The following is a 23783-nucleotide window of genomic DNA, read 5'->3' on the forward strand; positions in this document are numbered from 1 at the left end:
AGTCGGTCCGATATTCCAACCTAATTCCAATGTAATCGAAATGTCAGTTCGTGCGCAAAATTCTTCACCTTCAACACCTTCGCAGTTATGGATGGCTATAGACGCAGCATGGCTCACTGTTTCTGCAGGTGACTTCCAACAACTTGTTGAGTCCATGCCACGTCCAACTGCTGCACTACACCGGACTAAAGGAGGCCTGACAAGATACTAGGAGATTAGAAGGTGTATCAAGACTTGTGTCAGCTCAGTGTCTGTCTCTATGCCAACGCCTAAGTGTTGTTGCAGTTCTCAAAACGAATATATATATCATTCTCTTGCAGCTGTTCGTAGTTCAATTCAAAGCTGACAACAGCGCTGCCAAGAGCCAGCGACCTTCCTTTGACGACTCTGCTATTCGGACTACAAATTTACTGTATGGGCTATGGCTTGGTGGCGTCTCTCACCAGTCCAGCTAGGTACAGAGACGTAACTTGTTGCAGATGTTACCGCCAAACAGAACGGATAGTCTTTTTGATGTAAGGGTAAGGGGATATCACTTTTGACACTAGATGCACAGGTGCAGGGGCTTTATCCCTTTTCTCTGGCAAAGAACTGTTTTTGTCCCTGGGTGGTCGACTGGCCTGCACAGCTGCGTGCTAACGCACCCTCCTACAGACTTTCCACCGGGCTGGTTGCCTCCGCCCAACAAAAACTCCTGTGGCCGTCGTGTCTTGAATGTTTGTGTACGCCAGCGTCGACTTTTTAATCTCAGAGAGCACTTGCGATTTATTTATTAGATTTGCATATTGATTAAATGGAAATATGTAAAACTGACTCTACCCTATCGAGTTTGGGCTCGAATGAAACGCCTTGATTCGCAGAATACGATGGTGAGGTCGGAATATATAAGAAATGAAGGTCAGGAGAGCACGCCACCTTACAATGATTAGAAAAGTTAGTCCTTTGGAAACTACAGTACAAGTGGAACACGTCCTAACTGGCTAGATGCCACTGCCAGGGAGTGTATGTTAATTGGAGGTGAAGCACTTCAGTTGTCTTCAACACATCGTTCCTCTACTATTATCTGCATTGGCTACAGAGAGCGAGGGCAGACTGTCAGCAGGTCGCACCCTGATCTAGTATGGATGGTCTCTTAAATCGCTACAGTTTTTTGTCCTGTGATACTTTACACATCCCTGTGAGGTGAAGTACACTCTTATGTGTACTTTCCTATTGGATGGCAAGTGACACATGCTAGAAATCTGGCATTGTTGCTGCGATTTGTTTCTTATTTTTAGGCCTTGAGAGGACTCATAGATGTGCCATAGTGTTCGCATGCCGTGTTTTTGTCGAACGTTACAGTTTCTCCATGGTGAGAAAAGCCAATCTTCTACGTAGCGTTTTCGATGAAAGAGGGATGTGTGTATTCAAGAATGCCTCAGTGAATTCTCAGATGAGGAGTTTGATGGAAGTTATAATGACCCTGATTTCTAGTATTAAGTGATCGCGTACTAATTTGGAGAAGGAAACTGAAGGTCATGAAAAAGTGATACATGGTGATGACTGAGAAGCGTACTTCTTCGGTAAGAACACAAATATGTTTTCGATGGAGGAAACAGAACTCGCTAACTAACGTAAGAACAAGGCATCGCAATATTGTCTTCCAGCTCCCTCGTCTTCAAAAAATTCCGGAAGTCTCGGAGAAAACTTGCTGTTATGGAGATATGAGCCTCAAATACAGAAATATATTTTTTTTTTTTTGAGAAACGAAAAACATCAACCCTTTGTTGTCCTTGTTTGACGTAAAAACGAGATATCCGCGTCAACATTGTGGTATTCCGGTTTGCTTGAAGAACTACAGAGGGTCTGTATGAAACACATGCAGGCTGAAATCAATTACAATCCAGTTCAGTTCCTCAGAAGAATACGGAAGTTAATTACTTTATTCTTGATTTTTAAAATAAAAATTTGGCCTAAATTTAGCCATGGTAATATTATGTGGTGGAATAATCGCCCTAACGTTGAAATGATATTGTTGTTGTTGTTGTGGTCTTCAGTCCTGAGACTGGTTTGATGCAGCTCTCCATGCTACTCTATCCTGTGCAAGCTTTTTCATCTCCCAGTACGTACTGCAACCTACATCCTTCTGAATCTGCTTAGTGTATTCATCTCTTGGTCTCCCTCTACGATTTTTACCCTCCACGCTGCCTTCCAATACTAAATTGGTGATCCCTTGATGCCTCAGAACATGTCCTACCAACCGATCCCTTCTTCTGGTCAAGTTGTGCCACAAACTTCTCTTCTCCCCAATCCTATTCAATACTTCCTCATTAGTTATGTGATCTACCCACCTAATCTTCAGCATTCTTCTGTACCACCACATTTCGAAAGCTTCCATTCTCTTCTTGTCCAAACTATTTATCGTCCATGTTTCACTTCCATACATGGCTACACTCCATACGAATACTTTCAGAAATGACTTCCTGTCACTTAAATCTATACTCGATGTTAACAAATTTCTCTTCTTCAGAAACGCTTTCCTTGCCATTGCCAGCCTACATTTTATATCCTCTCTACTTCGACCATCATCAGTTATTTTGCTCCCCAAATAGCAAAACTCCTTTACTACTTTAAGTGCCTCATTTCCTAATCTAATTCCCTCAGCATCACCCGACTTAATTAGACTACATTCCATTATCCTCGTTTTGCTTTTGTTGATGTTCATCCTATATCCTCCCTTCAAGACACTGTCCATTCCATTCAACTGCTTTTCCAAGTCCTTTGCTGTCTCTGACAGAATTACAATGTCATCGGCGAACCTCAAAGTTTTTATTTCTTCCCCATGGATTTTAATACCTACTCCGAATTTTTCTTTTGTTTCCTTTACTGCTTGCTCAATATACAGATTGAACAACATCGGGGAGAGGCTACAACCCTGTCTTACTCCCTTCCCAACCACTGCTTCCCTTTCATGTCCCTCGACTCTTATAACTGCCATCTGGTTTCTGTACAAATTGTAAACAGCCTTTCGCTCCCTGTATTTTACCCCTGCCACCTTTAGAATTTGAAAGAGAGTATTCCAGTCAACATTGTCAAAAGCTTTCTCTAAGTCTACAAATGCTAGAAACGTAGGTTTGCCTTTCCTTAATCTTTCTTCTAAGATAAGTCGTAAGGTCAGTATTGCCTCACGTGTTCCAGTATTTCTACGGAATCCAAACTGATCTTCCCCGAGGTTGGCTTCTACTAGTTTTTCCATTCGTCTGTAAAGAATTCGTGTTAGTATTTTGCAGCTGTGACTTATTAAGCTGATAGTCCGGTTATTTTCACATCTGTCAACACCTGCTTTCTTTGGGATTGGAATTATTATATTCTTCTTGAAGTCTGAGGGTATTTCGCCTGTCTCATACATCTTCCTCACCAGATGGTAGAGTTTTGTCAGGACTGGCTCTCCCACGGCCGTCAGTAGTTCCAATGGAATATTGTCTACTCCGGGGGCCTTGTTTCGACTCAGGTCTTTCAGTGCTCTGTCAAACTCTTCACGCAGTATCATATCTCCCATTTCATCTTCATCTACATCCTCTTCCATTTCCATAATATTGTCCTCAAGTACATCGCCCTTGTATAGACCCTCTATATACTCCTTCCACCTTTCTGCTTTCCCTTCTTTGCTTAGAACTGGGTTCCCATCTGAGCTCTTGATATTGATACAAGTCGTTCTCTTATCTCCAAAGATCTCTTTAATTTTCCTGTAGGCGGTATCTATCTTACCCCTAGTGAGATAGGCCTCTACATCCTTACATTTGTCCTCTAGCCATCCCTGCTTAGCCATTTTGCACTTCCTGTCGATCTCATTTTTGAGACATTTGTATTCCTTTTTGCCTGTTTCACTTACTGCATTTTTATATTTTCTCCTTTCATCAATTAAATTCAATATTTCTTCTGTTACCCAAGGATTTCTACTAGCCCTCGTCTTTTTACCTACTTGATCCTCTGCTGCCTTCACTACTTCATCCCTCAAAGCTACCCATTCTTCTTCTACTGTATTTATTTCCCCCATTCCTGTCAATTGCTCCCTTATGCTCTCCCTGAATCTCTGTATAACCTCTGGTTCTTTTAGTTTATCCAGGTCCCATCTCCTTAAATTCCCACCTTTTTGCAGTTTCTTCAGTTTTAATCTACAGGTCATAACCAATAGATTGTGGTCACAGTCCACATCTGCCCCTGGGAATGTCTTACAATTTAAAACCTGGTTCCTAAATCTCTGTCTTACCATTATATAATCTATCTGATACCTTTTGGTATCTCCAGGGTTCTTCCATGTATACAACCTTCTTTCATGATTCTTAAACCAAGTGTTAGTTATGATTATGTTGTGCTCTGTGCAAAATTCTACCAGGCGGCTTCCTCTTTCATTTCTGTCCCCCAATCCATATTCACCTACTATGTTTCCTTCTCTCCCTTTTCCTACACTCGAATTCCAGTCACCCATGACTATTAAATTTTCGTCTCCCTTCACAATCTGAATAATTTCTTTTATTTCATCATACATTTCTTCAATTTCTTCGTCATCTGCAGAGCTAGTTGGCATATAAACTTGTACTACTGTAGTAGGTGTGGACTTCGTATCTATCTTGGCCACAATAATGCGTTCACTATGCTGTTTGTAGTAGCTTACCCGCATTCCTATTTTCCTATTCATTATTAAACCTACTCCTGCATTACCCCTATTTGATTTTGTGTTTATAACCCTGTAGTCACCTGACCAGAAGTCTTGTTCCTCCTGCCACCGAACTTCACTAATTCCCACTATATCTAACTTCAACCTATCCATTTCCCTTTTTAAATTTTCTAACCTACCTGCCCGATTAAGGGATCTGACATTCCACGCTCCGATCCGTAGAACGCCAGTTTTCTTTCTCCTGATAACGAGATTAGCAAACTCAAAATGATTCCAAATACAATTTGTCATAATTGAAATGCGTTTTTCCGTACAGTTATGTTGCGAATGTGTAATACTATCTCCCCGATGATAATTGGTGGGTGAATAGAGAGGTAACGATGTGATGTTATTTTAGTAATACATAAAATTAAAATAAGCTGCCAATTTTGATGTGTTCTAGTTTTCAAAGTGTTTTAAATTCTTCTTTGTATAAAAAACGCAAATTTTCATAAAATTTGTTTCCAAGAAGTGTAACAAACGACAGAAAAGTCATGAAAATATATGTTCACCAAAACAGAGGTTTTATTCATAAAAAATAAAAAGGTAGTGTGAGAGATCCCTCCATACTAATGGTGGTCTTGTCAGCATTCACAGTAGCTGTGGGTTAAAATGAACACACAACAGCTGAACCAATGATTTTACCTGGCATGTAGGGCACAATAAATTATGCTTGAATGGTTCAAGAAAGTATTTTAAGCAAAGTTCGAGATAGTTATTAAGCTTCTCTCTTATTACAGTTCCTGTTAAAGACAATTACACTCCTATGGTTCATTTAAGTGGGCCCATCATATACATTTCTGAGCCCAACAGTAGTTTAGTTCACGGTACTTATTGATCACATCACGGCTCTATTAAAAAGTGCATTAATGTAGATTACAGATTTCACCTGAAAATAATGATGTATTACAATTTCTGAGTTTCGCAGTTAGATGTGCGCGTATTGTTGCGTACTGAATGCACATGACTGTGGGGTGAACCATCACTGAGGGTGCACTCGAACGTAGACATTACTCGAGTACTTTTCAACTATCGACTGGCAATTCTGAGTGACGTCCCAGTACTTACAGACTGGCGTAAGAGAAAACCGTTACTTTGAAAACTAGGTTGTTCCTTTGGTCTTCAGTCCAAATAGTGGTTTGATGCAGCTCTCCATGCTATTCTATCCTGTGCAAGCTTCTTCAAAATCCTTCTGAATCTTCTTACTGTATTCATCTCCTGGTCTCCCTCTACGATCTTTACCCCCACGCTTTCTTCCAGTACTAAATTTGTGATCCCTTGATGTCTCAGGATGTCCCCTACAAAACGACACTGTTTTTCTTCTGTCTGTGAATCTCCTTGGTTACATATGTGAGTGCCATATTGCCAATTATGGTAAATTTCATGAAATCATTAATAAGTATATTAACTAATCAATGCTGTAGGTCATATTGTGGTGCGAAATTAAAGCAACAAAACTATGCAGTGTGGTCAGAAACAGTGTGAAGAACCTGTAAGCGTGTTGCAGGGTTGGCTGTGTTGAGAAAGAAATAAAAAATTCTCAATGGTGTGCCAAGTCAATTAGCAGAAGTTAGCCAATGAGGCTGCTGCGCACGCAAATTAAAGTGGCCGACCAGACACAGTTAGCGTCAACTGTTCTCAAGGCCTAGACGACAGAACAGGAGAATTCTCAGCCTTTGGCTCGGATTCGATCCTCATTAACATCAAAAGTGCAATTCTTGTGTCGCTCCCTTATTCGGCTACAAGAAACCAAACGAAGGACATGTTTTGCAACACCTTTAATGCAGGCCACATGAATTTGTTGGCACAACGGCCTGGTTGGCTAACTTCAATGCTAATCAACTCGGAAACGGGGAACGTATCGAATTCTTTTCTTGAGAACTGTTACTCAGCACCACCTACCCTGCAAGATTCTTACAAGCTTTGCGCATTGTTCCTGATCAATCCGTATAGCTGACGTCCGGAATCTAACAGTAGTTATTACAACATCTGCTCTGTAAAATAGTACTTGCTATGAGCTTTCAAGTTAATTTCTATGGAGAAAATAAATTGTACATAATTTAAAGTATTTACTGGAACTTGAGAATGCTAATCTTTCAGGTGGTTTAGGTCACCTTTCTCAAATATAATTACTCGTTCGTAGGATTTGGAATGTAACGAACTGTAATACTAACTGGAATGAACTGTAACGTTTAATTAACAATGTCCTAATGAAATCCAATTACAAAAATGTAATCAGAACACTTTAAATGAGGATCTGAATAATTAATTTAAGTGAAATTAAGTCTAAATAGAAGCGTGAGTTTTTAATATAGTTATTGCATGTCAACGGATAAATAAATTGAAAATTACATGAAAATAAAAAAGTTAGTTATTTAGGGGGCTAGAAAAACGTAACAGATGGAGAGGATCCATCTGGTACGTCACGACGATATTGCATTTCCAAAGGCACGGGCACTGTGGCAAATACAGCTGTTATGAAATACATGACATGTATTCACAGTTGTGAATATGGAGAACCATCCGGTGTATAATGGAATGGCTCGAAAGCAGATTTTTCTGTTATTGTGAACGGTCCCTTTATTATTAGGCTATCCAAACACGCTTCACGGTCAGACTAAAGCTTCCGTATGTCGTCAGCCAAGTGTCTACAACTGCCACTTTTACATCCATTACGTATATTCCCATACAGAATAGGCATTTTAACTGAAAGTCGTTTGCTTGGTGTCAGTGTACAAATACGGTACTGCAGTACCCGTGACCATCGGAAATAAGATGCAATATTCCTTCTGACTTTAATGCATATGAGCAAACGTTTTCACTTGTCACGCAACAATGGACAGATTGTACAATTCATGCTCCGTAGCAATTGCTTCGATTTGACATTCTCTAGATGAGTGTAGCTAAATGTATAATACTTTTCATATCATTACAGAGTATTCAACGAGATCACTACCTAACTCACATATTTCAGTCTCTTGTAGTTCATTATCATATTTATCATAAATGCATGTTAATACATGAAATTTTGTCACATTTTTACCTGATTACAGACGATTTTAGGCAGAATAAATTAAGTTGTGTCTATGTTACACTCACCCTCGATTATTGGACAAATAGGTAAATTGGCCAATGATTTGTGCAATGAATAACACCTTCTTTGGTTACAGACTGTCAACCAGACGAATGAATACCATCAGGATCGAGAGGTTGTACCAGCTTTCGAGGACATTATGGATGTCATTGGTTCTACAGGAAAGTTCCAGAAGAGATTAAACACTGTTTTCATTTGCTATGGCACAATCGTCAATGTGCTGAGCACGCAAATGTACAATTTCGTTATGCAAACTCCTGATCACTGGTGTCACGTCCCTGGGAGAGAGTTCACCAACTTAACTCTTGATGAGTGGAAGAGCGCCACTATCCCCAAGTAAGATATATATTTAGATATAATCCATTTGATTTTTATTTAACAGAAGCTGAGAAAATGCGATCTCTTAAATCAATAACAGATATATAACAGTAGGAATGCAGTAGTGACTTCCAATCAGATTTGACCTTTGCCTGTCAGGTCGCCTACATGGAGAGACAAATGCGTGACATCATATCCTGCCCCATCCTAAGCAACGCCCCTTGTAAGCCATGCCCCATTCCCCTACCCACACCCTGTCCTCCTCCCTTAGTAAGTTATGCTCCCTTTGCAAACCAAACCCCCTTTTTGGAAACAGGCCAACGAGAGGGTTTCTAAGACTCACACATATTTAGCTCTCCCAATAACAGCTCAGCATATACCTGTCCAACCACATTTCTTAACTCATCCTTAAGCTACACCTCCCATTTTCTTGGGAATGTGTCACTCAGAGAGCTTCTAAACCAATCCACATGCATCTCTCCATCGTAGCTCAGTATTTTTCTGCTCAATTACATTCCTCGACTCCTTCAGTCAGACACCCCTTCTTTCGAAAAGCCCATTGCGATGGGAGGTACTTAACATTATTCTCGTCCAGTAGTGTTAGCAATGGCTTAATGTATGCAAGGCGTCTAACATATCTGCACCATTGCTAATGTTAGTCCATTTGCTGTACTCTGAGGCCCTAAAATGGTGAAACAATTACATAAAGAATTTGAAAAGGTATTGTTGGCTTAATTTGATATATTTTCTGCTTTCGATCAGGCTGTTGCGAGTAGTTTGTGCATTAAAATTTGTCTATTGAACATTCGTAATTTTCTAGTGATCTTTACCTCGTAATGTGAAGTTTTACAGAAAAAAGACATGAAGTTACAGCTAGTTCCACAGCAAAATCAGTAATTTACTTTTGTTTAGCTGTATTTGAAAGTTTTTGTAAGCGGAACTTAAAAACATTTTTGCTCACTTACTATGTACTATAATTTTGAGTTCTTAAACCACTCTATTCTAAGTAAAAGGAGCTGAATTTTGATGATGCGATGTGGGGGCTGCATCTGTCATTCCAAATAACGTTCAAGGTATGGTGGGTACAAAAAACGAAGTCTCATCACCTGAAATTTGTAAAAGTTTTTCGGGAATGGTTCACCTTGGCTTATCTTATTCGAACACTGTTTTCCCCCAAAACTTACCAAGGTTAGAGCGAAGTCTACAAAAAAGCCATGGATTACTCGAGGAATAGGGGTATCTTGTAAAACAAAAAGAAAACAGTATCTGTCAATCCGAAACAGTTCCGATGTTGATGCTATAGCACATTACAAGAAATACTGCAAAATATTGAAGATTATAATACCGATGTCAAAGCAAATATTTTACAAGGAAAAGGTAGTCATATCAGATAACAAAATAAAGACAATATGGGATATAGCGAAGGAGGAGACCGGTGGAACCAGACATGAAGAGGAACAAATAGCATTAAGAGTAAATGATACATTGGTGACAGATGTGTATAGTGTTGCAGAACTTTTTAATAAACATTTTATAACTGTTACCGAAAAGATGGGGTTGTCAGATTCGGCAGATGCTGCTACTGAATACCTCAGACCAGAAATTTCAAGCAACTTCCATAATATGAATTTGACTGTCACTACGCCAACAGAAATAATGTCCATCATAAAATCTTTAAAATCAAAAACATCTAGTGTGTATGATGAAATATCAACAAAATTAATTAAAGAATGTGATTCTGAGCTAAGTAACATATTACGCTATCTGTGCAACCAGTCATTTATCAGTGGAATATTTCCTGAATGGCTGAAATATGCTGAAGTTAAGGCACTATTTAAGAAGGGAGATAAAGAAATAGCATCAAATTTCCGTCCAATTTCACTGTTGCCAGGATTCTCAAATTTTCGAAAAAGTAATGTACAGTCGGCTTTATAACCATCTTATCTCAAATAACATACTGTCAAAGTCACAGTTTGGATTTCTAAAAGGTTCTGATATTGAGAAGGCTATCTACACTTACAGTGAAAATGTGCTTAATTCATTAGTCAAAAAATTCCAGGCAACTGGTATATTTTGTTATCTGTCTAAGGCATTTCACTGTGTAAATCACAATATCCTTTTAAGTAAAATAGAGTATTATAGTATAAAAGTAAATGCTGCAAAATGGTTCAAATCTTATATCTCTGGCAGGAAACAAAGGGTGTTATTAGGAAAGAGACATGTATCAAGCCATCAGGCATCATCCAACTGGGAACTAATTACATGTGGGGTCCCACAAGGCTCCATTTTAGGGCCCTTACTTTTTCTTGTGTATGTCAATGACCTTTCATCAGGAACATTACCAGATGCCAAGTTCGTTTTGTTTGCCGATGATACAAACATTGCAATAAATAGAAAGATCAGCTAATAAAACATTTGTGGACATTAATCACTGGTTCCTAGCCAATTCTTTGTCACTAAACTTTGAAAAAACACACTACATACAGTTCAGAACTTGTAAGGGGTGTCCCACGAGTATATGTCTAACATACGATGACAAGAAGATAGAAGTGGACAGTGTTAAATTCTTGGGATTACAGCTTGATAATAATTTCAACTAGGAGGAACACACCACAGAACTGCTTAAGCGTCTTAACAAATCTCTGTTTGCAATGGGAATTTTCTCAGACATAGGGGATATAAAAATGAAAAAGGTGGCATACTATGCTTACTTTCATTCCATAATGTCATATGGGATTATTTTTTGGGGTAATTCATCAAGCCAAGCTGAAGTTTTCCGGGCACAAAAACGTGCAGTAAGAGTTATACGCGGTGTGAACTCAAGAACATCCTGCAGAAGCCTTCTCAATATATTTATTCCTTAATGAAATTTGTCATTAAAAATATATCACTTTTTCAAACCAACAGCTCAATTCATGGAATCAATACTAGAAATAAGAATAATCTTCACAAGGATTTAAAGTCACTTAGTCTTGTACAAAAAGGTGTGCATTATTCAGGAACACACATTTTCAATAACTTGCCAGCAGCCATAAAAAGCTTAACAACCAATGAAATTCAGTTTAAGAGAAGCCTAAAGGATTTATTGGTGGACAACTCCTACTCCATTGATGAATTTCTTAGTAAAACCAACTGATTTGCATATATATATATATATATATATATATATATATATATATATATATATATATATATATATATCGAATCGGACTTCATGAAGAACAATACAAGAAACTTCTACAGAATGTTCAGAGAAAATATGACTGGATATCAACCACCCAACTTGTGCTTCAGAAGACCGGATGGAACCCTAGAAACCAATACCAAAAACAATTGTGACATTCTGGCAAAGTACTTTGAAAAACTGCTCAACACGGACCCCCCCGTGGAAGAAATGATGACAGAAACGAGCACATACAATCCAGATAGTGAACCTCCAACTCTAGAAGAAGTTAAAGAAATAATAAAGTCACTCAAGAATCGTAGAGCACCAGGAGAAGATGGCATCATCGCGGAAATCTGGAAGTTGCAAGACCCAGAACTCACCAAAGACATCCACAGGATCTTGGAAGACATCTGGAAGACCATGAAAATTCCTGGCGACTGGACAACTGCCCTGATACACCCACTACACAAAAAAGGTGACAAGACTGACCCGAACGACTACAGAGGAATATCCCTACTACCGGTCACATACAAGATCCTCTCTAAAGCTTTACTGAACAGACTAGAATGCCAAACCGACCACTTGATTGGGGAATATCAAGCAGGCTTCCGTAAAGGGCGGTCTTGTGCGGAACAAATTTAGAACCTGAAAATGATTTTACTACACAAACAGAACCTGATCATTACCTTTGTTGACTTCAAAAAGGCGTGCGACTCTATCGACCGGAAAACTCTCTTCAAAATTCTAGCAGAATACAAAGTAGACAACAAAACACGGGCTATCATAGAGCAAACTTTAACCAACACGACCTCCAAAGTAAAGTTCTGTGGGGAACTATCAGAGCCCTTTGAAATTCGCACAGGTGTCCGACAAGGCGATGGCCTCTCACCTCTCCTTTTCAATCTGGTGTTAGATAAGGTCATAAAAGAATGGGAAACATCACAACAGGGGATAACCTTAGGAAACCTACAGATTAAATGCCTGGCTTTTGCAGACGATTTGGTGATTGTCACGAAAGGTATAAAGGAAACAAAAGACGCTGTTGAAAAACTGCACGAAATCGCTTCCAAAACTGGACTACAGATCTCTTACGAAAAGACACAGTTTATGAGCACAAAGAAACTCTCATCTCTGAACACAAAGTATGGCACGATTTACAAAACGGCAAACTTCAAATACCTCGGTGAAACACTACAAATGAGTGGACATAACAGAGACTCAAACGAAGAAAGAAAGACTAAACTGGACAAGGCATACAAAGTAGTGTGAAATCATTACAACAAGAAGTCTATCTCACAAAAAGCCAAATTACTCCATTACGACACGGTGGTGCTCCCCGAGGTACTATATGCAGCAGAGACCACACTAATCCTAGGGCATACATGTATCAGACAATTAGAAAAAGTAGAACGGAAAATACTTAGGAAAATATTTGGCGCAACTAACAACAATGGAATATGGATCAAGAAACCTACAGAGGAACTGTACAAACGTACGGAGACAATCGCAGAAAAGATTAAAAAACGCAGACTACAATTCTATGGACACCTATACAAAATGCCATCTCACAAGCTGACCAAACAGATCTTTGACTGGGTAACCACTAGAAACAACAAATGGGTGGCAGAGGTAGAAAACGACCTGAACCAGCTCAACATAACAGCAGACACAATAAACGACAGAATAAAGTTCAGAAACATCATTAAGAAAAGTAAACTACATGAGATACAATGTGACAAACGAACAGGCATAAAATGGACCGAAGAACGCAAGCAAGATCACAGCCAGAAGATGAAAGAAATATGGGCAACCAAAAAGGCAATCAAGATGAAGCCGAAGACACAAAGCCGACAAGAAGCATGGACAGAGGACCGGAAACAGAAACACAGCGAGCGAATGAGGGAAGTTTGGGCAGCAAGGAAGGCAGCAAAAGGAACTGGCCATGTAGTTTAGTCCAAATGCGCTCTTTAAGGGCAAAACACCAATAATAATTATATATATATATATATATATATATTTATAACATTATAACTTCTGCGCAATTTCAGTGCAGTAATGTGTTCATTGTAAATGTGTGTGTGTGTGTGTGTGTGTGTGTAAGTACAATCTAACTTCTGCACCATTTCAGTGCAGTAATGTGTTCATTGTAAATAAGTATTATAGTAGTTGTATTACATGTTTATTACCTTATAAAGAAATAAAAAACTTTTATTTATTTATAAGGTAATAAACATGTAATGGGACCTGTGGAATGGTACGTTAACTTATTTGTTTTAGTTGTAAATATTTGTCATGTATTGTTTTTCTAACATGTTCCACATCCTGGAGGACCTCCTCACTACGGATCAATTGGAATGAAAGTAAATCTAAACTAATCTAATCTTACCAGACACCATTTTGCGAGGGGTGGATGGGGGTAATGACAATACAGTACGTTGTGCACAAGAAAAATACACCTGACGTTATGCACTGGCTAATATAGCTTTTAATTCCTTTAGATTTGAGGTGTACTGGATATTATGTTCCACTGCGATCACAAAAACAAAATTTCATCGCCTAACGTTGTGTTAGAAGTTTTTTGTTGTGAAGACGATAGCGCGTAATGTTCTACATTGGAAAAACTGTAACTGTCGTTTTCTGGCGAATATGAGTTCTTATTCCCATTTTGTTGGTTTTTCCTGTGGAGCCTAGAAAGGTGAAACATTATTTATTATTAGGAGTTTCGAGAGAAAGCAGCATCTGTTATTGCAAATAATGCTCAAGAAACAGTGGATACAATAAATGAACTATCATCAACTGACGTATTTAGAAATTTTTCGGTAATGGTTCCCTTTACCAAACACCATTTTCGGATAAACGATTGCAGGCTTTCAAACAACTACGCACCCTCCGACTCAACGTTGAAATCTTTAAAGTTTTGGCTGGTTTCGTTGTCTAGGGTCTTGGATATGTAGTTGCCGCATTACAGGCCAAATACTGCTGCGTCTACAGTATACGATGAGAATGCACACATGAATCGAATGGTCAAAGGTTTCTATCACTCGGCAGTTGCGAATTATGAAAGTAACATAAATTTATAAATGAAAGATTGCAATTAAATAAAAGCTGCAGGTAGTATCTTAACGACTTTAAATGATGAGTACGATAGTAGAAGTACATTTGAGAATGTGGTATATTTCTGCAAAACACTTATTGGTGTCGAAGGCCCAGCAAGTAAATAAAATATATGTTGAATAACAGGGAAACAATAGATTCCTACAGGGCGTAATTAGTTATGAACAACACAGCTCGCGAGACATTCACTTCTAAACGCACACTACGTCTTCACTGTAGAAGCCACGGAATTCTCAGAAGTGCACGAGTTGGCACTCCGAAGTTTCTCTATCTGCCGCGACCACGCGCAAACTGCTCCGCTGTCCAAGTCTTTCCGCCGACTGTGCGTCCGTCGCGCTGTACTGTCCGCATCCAGCACTCACTCCCGTGTGTTCTGTCCCGTACTGTCCACAACCGCCCCGTGTCCTCTCCGGAAACTCGCTTCCATCCAATCTCCCGATTCACGACCGCTCCAATTTGCTAGCGTCCTCGCGCCATGTCTTCATGCCAACGCACAGTCACAATCATAATGGAACATATACCAAATACTGGATTTACATTTAAATAACTTGAAATTAAATGAATATTCCTATGGATGGACCATAAACACGCTCTAACACACATTATTAAATACATAAACAATTAAATAAACATATATCAAAAGAAAAGAAGCAAAAGGTAGGCCAAGAGCCTAATGTCTCTGTGCTTTCTAAAACACAGTAAATATTTAACTAATTTCTTCATGAATAGTATCTATCGGGTATAAACAAAGACATAGATGAATAAATATATTTATAAGCATGCTGCTACTGTTTTTTCGTGTAACTGTAAAGTACTTACGGCCTGACGCGATCGATAGTAGTCGGCTGCTTTGAGCTCCAATAAGTCATGTACTATTCAAGTTACATGCCTGTAATTCATACCAATTTAGGTTTACACTAATAGCTTTCTAAAGATATGGCGATCGACAAAATCGGATGAAGCGTTTACATTTTGGAAATTCGTTGCTGGGTGTTTCTTGTATAATTCATCGTCAGATACTAATCTTTAAACAAATAAAGATACTGGAAATCTGATTACAGCATCATAATTGTCGTTCAAGTAACAGTAATGTGCATGTTTCTTCTTGAGGTATCATGATTCATCTGTCTAATATTAATTTCTATACGAACTGTGAAATGCCTGCCATTATTTAAAATATCGGGGCGCCAATGTTTCGAGTCTGCAGTAGGTGTAGTGTGGTAGGTAAATAAGGGAAACAACTCTTGGAATCCTCACGTCTTTTGTGGCAGCAACCTACATTCATTATGGGGCACCAATTGGCAGTAATGATTCTGACAGGAAAGCTTAAAGTGATAGTGCTGCTCATGACACAGAAGTGTAACAGAAGAGAATGCACGGTCAGCTCGGACTCTCTGCCGCCATTAAGCTACATCTTGCCAGCTACAAGGTACTGTAGACTACCTGACAACTCTACCCAATATACATCTTGGAAGGCAAAATTAAACAGACGTACGTACACAGATAAATCTGTCCACAGGCGTCACCTTTCTTATTTTTCGTCATATTCCAGACCTCAGCCATCTAAAAATATTACTAACATGACTAGTAGATATCAAAATTAATTAAAAAAAGTAAGGCTTAAGAATCTACAACCGATGCAGTTCACGGGTGTCTTTCCCACTGTCTTACACACCAAATACGCGCAGCAATGTGACCAAAGCAACGAATTAAAATTTCACAGCTACCAAATAAACTGTTCCACCTAAGAAATAACGATCGCTAACGAGTCAGAAACAACCGCTTCCTAATGAAAGTGTCATAACTTACTCATTGCCGTCATTGATTCCATAAAATAAAGTTACGTACCAGTCTGTTCGTACCTGCTGCACCCGGTTTCTTTTTTGGTCACAGTTTAATTTTCTCTAACAACAACCCCTTTAGTGCGAGGTCGCAGGTTACATCTTTGGTAAGACTAATTTGAAAGTCTTGCGTTAATAATTACGACGTGAAAAATAGTGGCAGCTAATGACTCACCATGTACATAAGGAGGATCACATAAAATTACTGTCCAGAAGTTGCAGAGATCAACCTTCTGTGGGATGTATGTATTACACTTCACAAAAAGGACATCGTCGACATTCAAGAAATTGTCAGAACAAACCATTAACTTGCACCATGAACACAGAATGGAAAATGGCGTTCCACGGAGATCACAAAGGTTCACATCATCAAGATCGAACCGGACTGCTTGGGAGTTAAACCACGGAGGACGTTCAGAAAGGTATCCACTTTTAAGGAATGCATATAGAATCATACTGGTGTAACGGGGTGATGACAACTGATGGAATGTGATGGTATGTAATCGAATGCGAAACTGTCTGCCTTATAGCTTATGTGAAACTGGCTAAACTTCAATGCATAGTTAGACATAGTGCGATAATATGTGGTTCAGGCACGGAAAAAAAAAAAACATCCAGAGTCTGAATTTGTCATGTTGTTCCAGGTGGTGTGATCTGCAATGTCACGCACTTTTCAGGAGTGATAGTATGCCTTAAAGAAGTATGATTCTTATACGGAGACCAAGAATCAAGCGGAAGCAAGTTATTTTGATCAGCTATGGCCCAAAAGTAGTACTCATACAGTAGCTGTATTTTCCTTAAGCCCATTTTCCCACTCTTGCTTGCTGTGACGTAAATATTCACTGCTGCCCTTCCGAGATCACCCACATGAGGAGGAATCTTATGTGCCAGAGCACCTCAAATTCTCGAAGCACAGTAAATAACTTTCACGCCAATTTATCATTCACATTAACAGACAAAAATTGTATACAAAATGCAAGGCCTTGATGTTCGTTAATATTGATACAACTCACCTGGTGTCTCTAATTTCCAGGGTTCCTTTCAAATGCATTTCCTCTTCAAATCCCGATTTGTCGAAACTGAGAAAAAATTCCTTACTGAATGATGGTATAAGTTTGTTTATCTGGTTTATAAATTTCTGGGCCGATTCCACATCGTCAAGTTGATTCATTGTTTGAAATTCCGTCATATTACGTCTTCCAGTTCCGCGGCACAATTTGAAGTTACGCAGCGAACCACTGCTTCCCTTAAAATCACTGTAATATAAGTCTCCCGAAATTTGGTGTGTGTAACCTAGTATGTTACGGTCAGGCATATTTTGTAAATTTCGTCGAGCATCCTTGAAACGCTCAAACATCTGTTTTTGTTTTTGTAACAAGTGTGCCTTGTCCTCTTTTGAATATCCGTTTTTTTTTACACACTACCCGGTTCTACTGCTGCAAGCTTACTCGAAATCTATTCATAATTTTTTTTTTACTATGCTGTGGATGATTTTTCACATAGTTACATAGATGGATAGGGCGTTTTTTTAGTACCCGGTACTCGTTGGACAACGATTGTCTTTTATTGCGTTTCACTATAGACGGGATTGGTGGCTCTCTGTCCAAGCGATGATTAACTACATCGCTCGATACCTGTTTCAGTATCACTTTCACTTGTTAAGCATGTATATGAAGATTGTATCTGTTCTTTCGGACACGTCCGAAACAACAGATACCATCTTCATATAGTTAAGGCTAACCGGTCAACGACCTCCTCCTGTGCTGGATGCACACGCATTGCCCGAATTCTTACGGGACTCAGTAAGATTGTCTGCCGCGAGTAATGAGTGTAGTGGGCAGGTGCACTACGAATGTAGTGTGTGGACATTAAGTTGGGAATGTGGGTCTCAAAGGGAGCATGGAGGGGTTTATCCCTGCAGTCGCACTATTCTCCGTGCCATCGGTGGCTCAGATGGATAGGGCGTCTGCCATGTAAGCAGTAGATCCAGGGTTCGAGTCCCGGTTGGGGCACAAATTTTCAACTGCCCCCGTTCATGTATATCAACGCCTGTCGACAGGTTAAGGTCTTGATTTAATTATCATTTCATGTTCAGCATGTACCATCATCACTGTACTACTCATGTACATTGTCCACACAGGCGAGCGTGTACGACACCACACAAACCGCTGACATCTCGCAGAAGCGCTAATTTTCATATGCCTCTTCCTGCTCAGGCTGCGAAATTCGTTGTGTTCCTCCCTGACGAAATGCCGATAACTTCAGTTGTAGATACAATGGAATATTTGCTTTGTGTGTCATCCCCATTGCTCTGTTCTGTATTAACACCACTAGCACAGTAGCACGATTGTGAATTACTCGTCAACTAAGCAGTTCAAATACGCCCCGTAACCTCATGCTGTGCTCGCCAGTGGATGCTTCCAGCCCAGCCACCTGTGCCATTAGATGGCTATATTTTGGTTGCATGGAAGACGCTGTGTGAGGTAGAAAATGCTGTAAAAACATTATTGGCTTTTTGTGACCTAGCATTCTGAGGGTTTCTTGTAATAATTGTAATTGAATTTTTGATGAGAGAGAGCCGGATTCCAAGCAGCATTTAAACAAAATCCACCATATCTGTTTATAAGGTTGCTTGATAGTTTGATTTCAACAGCTTCCTTAATAACATTATCCCAATAGCTGGACGTGGAAGCCAGAATCTCCGTGTTGTATTTCATAGGATGACGGGTGTCAAGGCAATGTTCTGCAATAGCGGATTTGCTCGGGTGTTGTGAGCGTGTGTAACGCTTATGTTCAATACACCTGTCTTGCACGGTCCTGATTGTCTGACCAATATATGACATGCCACAACTGCAAGGAATACAATAGACACCAGCCTTACGCAAACCAAGATCATCTTTTACAGATGCCAACAGGGCCTTAATCTTAGAAGGTGGTCGAGAAACACGTTTCACATCATGTTTCCGCAAGTCAGTGTGAGTAGGCTTCCCATAAACAGAACGTCCCAACGTACCATCAGTCTTCCTTCTAACCAACACATCAAGGAAGGGAAGGCATCCATTCGGGTGGATTGAATTCAGGTGATGCAAAAACCGGTTTAAATTCTCACTACCATGAGGCCAAACAACAAAAGTATCGTCTACATATCTGAAAAACATGCAGGTTTCAAGGTCGCTGACTCCAATGCACGTTCCTCAAAGTCCTCCATAAACAAACTGACCACAATAGGTTTAACACTGTCCAATTAAAACTATAGTTCCTAGGTCTGAGAGTCCCCAATTGCATTCGTTAATCAATGTTCAAGGGTGCTCACCTAGTCATGGCACTGGCCAGTGTGACGCACTTTGTGTGATGGTTGATGGCAGCAATGTGTATGTGGGTTGTGTGGACCTGACGTAGCTAACAGGAAAAGCATTGAAGCGGAAAGTGGCACAGAGGTCGTTGCCAGGACCCTCAGGCAGAACAGCTCTTGGCAGGCTGCTTTGACATACAGTTTGCAGGTGGTCCTCGTGGAGGTGAGCGTTGTGCACCATACAACTGGGCGCCAGGATTCCCGGTAACAAGTGGCTGATAGGGCAACAAGCACACAGCGTCTCCAGGATGATGGCAAGTGGAAAGTGCTGCTACAAGGGCGGCACAAAGGGTTACAGTATATGAGTTGCATGGCTACAGGTTACAGTGGGCTTGTGCGGCCATCGTGAGGCCAGCACCATTTTGTCGACAGGTTGGTCACGGAATGAGGCTAGTGGAGTATGTGACTAAGTGGCAGTAAGCAACACGATCTGCAGCACTGGCAGATACAGCAGATGAGCCACTTTGCTACAGGTTGCTGCAGCCTGGTGTAGCCATGACAAAGGTGGCCTGATGATGGTGATGGGTCAGCTACAGAATAGGGTTGGTGGCGTGAAATGGGGCACATTAGTAAGTGACATCAAGCAGCATGGTCCACAGCAAAGACAACTATAGCAGATGGGCTGCATGGATTTAGATTTCAGAGGGCTGGTGCAACCGTGGCGAGCAAAGTGCGATGGTGGCGATGGAGGGGGCATGGCATGAAGTTGGTAGCGTCAAATGGGCACATGTGTGAATGGCTTGAGACAGCATGGTCTACGGCACAGACAGTTAGAGCAGATGGGCCACATGGCTGGAGGTCGCCATGGCTGGCAGCACTGTGGCTGGCAGCTAAGCCATGCATTGATGAGCAGCTTGCCACGGTGAGACTGGCATGGCAAGCAGCCAGGCAGGTGTTGAGGGGTGCTGGCGGTTGACCTGCAGCCAATGGGGCATTCCTCTGGCCAGCAGCATGCCGTAACAATCAGTCACAGTGCACTGATGCGCTCTGCCCTCCAGGGGAGGCACTGGCAAGCAGCTCACTTCCACGATGACAGTAGGTGACAGGCTTGTGCTCAGCTCACACACAGCAGTGTGGCTGCAAGTTAGACTCTGCCCCAGGCATACTGGAATGCGCTAACGAGGTGCATCTCAGGCCACACAGGAAGACATGACCACTAAACGCCTGGCTTGCACAGAGTAACAGCAACAACTATTATAACTGGCCAAAAAGTTTTGAATTTGAACCAAAATTTCATGGTCATCCTCCATTCTGAACAATGGGTTAGATTCTGATTCTGACACCAGATGTGCAGGATGCAGAACAGGAGCATCAGAAGGCAGGTGGGGAAATAAGAGATTTAAATGAAGAATACTTGATCTGTAGTCTTGGTTCTCAGAATATGGGAAAGGCTTCTCTTGGGGCACAGATAAAGGTTGATTACCAGTCTAGGTGTCTGGACAAAGAGATGAACTAAGTTGGTTGCAGGAGAGGTGTTGGTTTAGTTTTGTGAGAGTGGTGGCTGGTCCTGGTGAGCAGGACCATGTGTGGATGGCAGGTGTTGTCCGTTCCTGCCGAAGTCAGTATCACAAGAGAGAGTTGCAGCTGTGCTTTTCCCATCAAGACTCTCCAGCAACCACAGACATCACCCCCATATTCATGTCTGCCATTGGCTAAACGGTGGTATGGGTACGCTGGTTTATTGTGCAGAGACACCGTTGTGGGTCGTGTGATGTTGACTTTAGTAGCTACCTCTTAAATGAATTGCTTCTGTCCTGAGGAACAACTGAGTGGCAGATAGGCATAGTTGAAATTATAATGCAAGAGAACTTGACACGGCCGGTGTGGCCGAGCGGTTCTAGGCGCTTGAGTCTGGAGCTGCGCGACTGCTACGGTCGCAGGTTCTAATCCTGCCTCGGGCATGGATGTGTGTGATGTCCTTAGGTTAGTTAGGTTTAAATAGTTCTAAGTTCTAGGGGACTTATGAGCTTAGCTGTTAAGTCCCATAGTGCTAACAGCCATATGAGAACTTGAAAGACTCAAAGAAAAATAAAATATGAAATTTTGCATGAAATTTCGTTAATATCTGAAATAGGCTGGCCATTCTGTACTGAAATTAGGCGACAGTGTGGGAAAGAACTAACTAAACGAAGAACAATACAATTTGCACATGTACTATTTACATCTCTCTCTCCACCTCCCTCTGTCCCTCTTCTGCTGTCTCTTCTCTCTCTCTCTCTCTCTCTCTCTCTCTCTCTCTCTCTCTCTCTCTCTCTCTCCTTCTCTCTCTCTTTCTATCTCTTTCTATCTCTGTGTGTGTGTGTGTGTGTGTGTGTGTGTGTGTGTGTGTGTGTGTGTGTGTGTGTCTCCCCCTTCCTGCATCCCCCTTCTCTCTCTCTCTTACACACACACACACACACACACGCATACACACACACTTAAAGCTTTCCACACAAATTTTACTCAAGAAGAATAAGTATCACTGAAATGCAACTGAATGAAGTGGAAATTGTCACAGACAAATTTCTTAAATATAAAGTTAACAAGAACAAAATAACAAATGCAAACATTAGTTATATTTTAGTATCAGAAGGAAAAATGCTGTATCAGTAACAGACTAATAATCGAACTGATAGTAAAATGAGTAAACGACTTAATAAAAAACAAGAAAACAGAAACATACAGAAAAATAACAAGCAAGCACATTAGAGAAACAAAACTATAGGAACGGATTAGGGAGGCTAAGTCATAATTACAAAACAGGCAGGATTTACACTGTAATGATCACGGATTTACAGTAATATATGAATGAAACAAATACGAATCATATAAGAAAAAATATTGTTGAAGAACTGAAGTTTGTCGAACTATTGGCCGTCAAAAATTTACTCACAAATAAGAAAAAAAGTCGTCAGCACAATAGCAGAGAAGCCAGGTGCAAAGTACATAAAGAAAATACCCCCATGAGATCAGTTACCAGTTCCAAGAATGCTGCCACCTGCTACATGGAAAAGTTCACACATTAACACTTTTCTCAGTATTAAATTGCCTAGAAAAAGGATGTATATAAAGTTCCTTCGCATCAACATAGAATAAATGATGAACAGATCGGAATAGAACAGGTCACAATCCCAGAAATACCACAAATCCAAAATACTGCTACAGATCAACTAATATGAACCATGAATTTAATCACAGAGCAAAAGAACAGTCAATATGACAAATCATATGCTTACAGTTGAATGGAAACTTGAGTAGAACATAGCTGGAATGGGGTCGGGCTAGTGGTTGTGCAGCCATGGAAATGAATTTAAGTATTAAATTATTAAACATAAAATACATGTGAGCAACAGCATGCTGTTACACTTTCAGTAAATTAATATATCCTCCTGTAGCACCTAGAAGTCCCTGAGCAGGGCTCAAACCATTCAGTGCAGCCGATATCTTTCACACAATCAACAGAATTAAAATCGAGCCTTTGCCATTAGATACGTAATCGTGTACTAACATTCACAATTTACAGAGCATGGACCTCAGCCATAACAACTAATGACAATGGAGACAACTTCTGCAACTAAACATAAGAATACCAGTCAAGTCTTAGATTTATCTGGGATGAGGTAAATAACATATAAATACACATTGGTCTACTGCTACTACTTCCACTAGACAGCGACCACACAAGCTACCCACACACTACACCAAAACACCGACACAAATATCTTAAAAAATGTAATATATTAACACACACAATTGATTGTGTAGTTTGAAGAAGGGAACTAATCGAAAATCTCGTTTTTTGAGTAAATACAAAAAACTTTCACCTGTTCTTAATTCTAATTTTGTCTTAACCAAACAGATACATGAGATTCTTAGATTCTTTACATTAGACTCCTATGTCAGAACCTTAGGACGATGAATTGTTCTGAAGGAGGCGTCACAATATCAAAAACCGAGAATTTGTTCCCTTCTTCAAACTGATTATGAATGAAGCACTAAAACTTCATATTACAACATCAGAGTCAGTTACATTTTCACAAATCATTTAAAAAATACGACATATGCCAGAAACATCTATACTTCTCACAGGCTTTGAAAGCCTTATCTATGAAATTTATTCTGAAGACCATCAATGCGATTCATTCTCTCCGCCCTCGCAGTAGCTGTTGTTGGTCACATCAACACCGCCTCGCAAAGTAGCCAGTTCTCATATGGAATGTATG

The 23783-nt window shown here is 40.2% G+C and overlaps 1 protein-coding gene across 2 annotated transcripts in view; it reads left to right on the plus strand.

Annotated features, from left to right (window-relative positions):
- Positions 1–23783, plus strand: part of LOC126473484 (solute carrier family 22 member 7-like) — a 514289-nt gene that overhangs the window by 389254 nt on the left and 101252 nt on the right. For both annotated transcript variants that reach the window (XM_050100560.1, XM_050100559.1), the window contains exon 2: positions 7867–8126. In XM_050100560.1, coding sequence (XP_049956517.1) covers positions 7867–8126 — 260 coding nt within the window. The remainder of the gene's footprint in view (positions 1–7866; positions 8127–23783) is intronic.

The sequence above is a fragment of the Schistocerca serialis genome, chromosome 4 (genome assembly GCF_023864345.2).
Source record: "Schistocerca serialis cubense isolate TAMUIC-IGC-003099 chromosome 4, iqSchSeri2.2, whole genome shotgun sequence".
NCBI classification, from domain to species: domain Eukaryota; kingdom Metazoa; phylum Arthropoda; class Insecta; order Orthoptera; family Acrididae; genus Schistocerca; species Schistocerca serialis.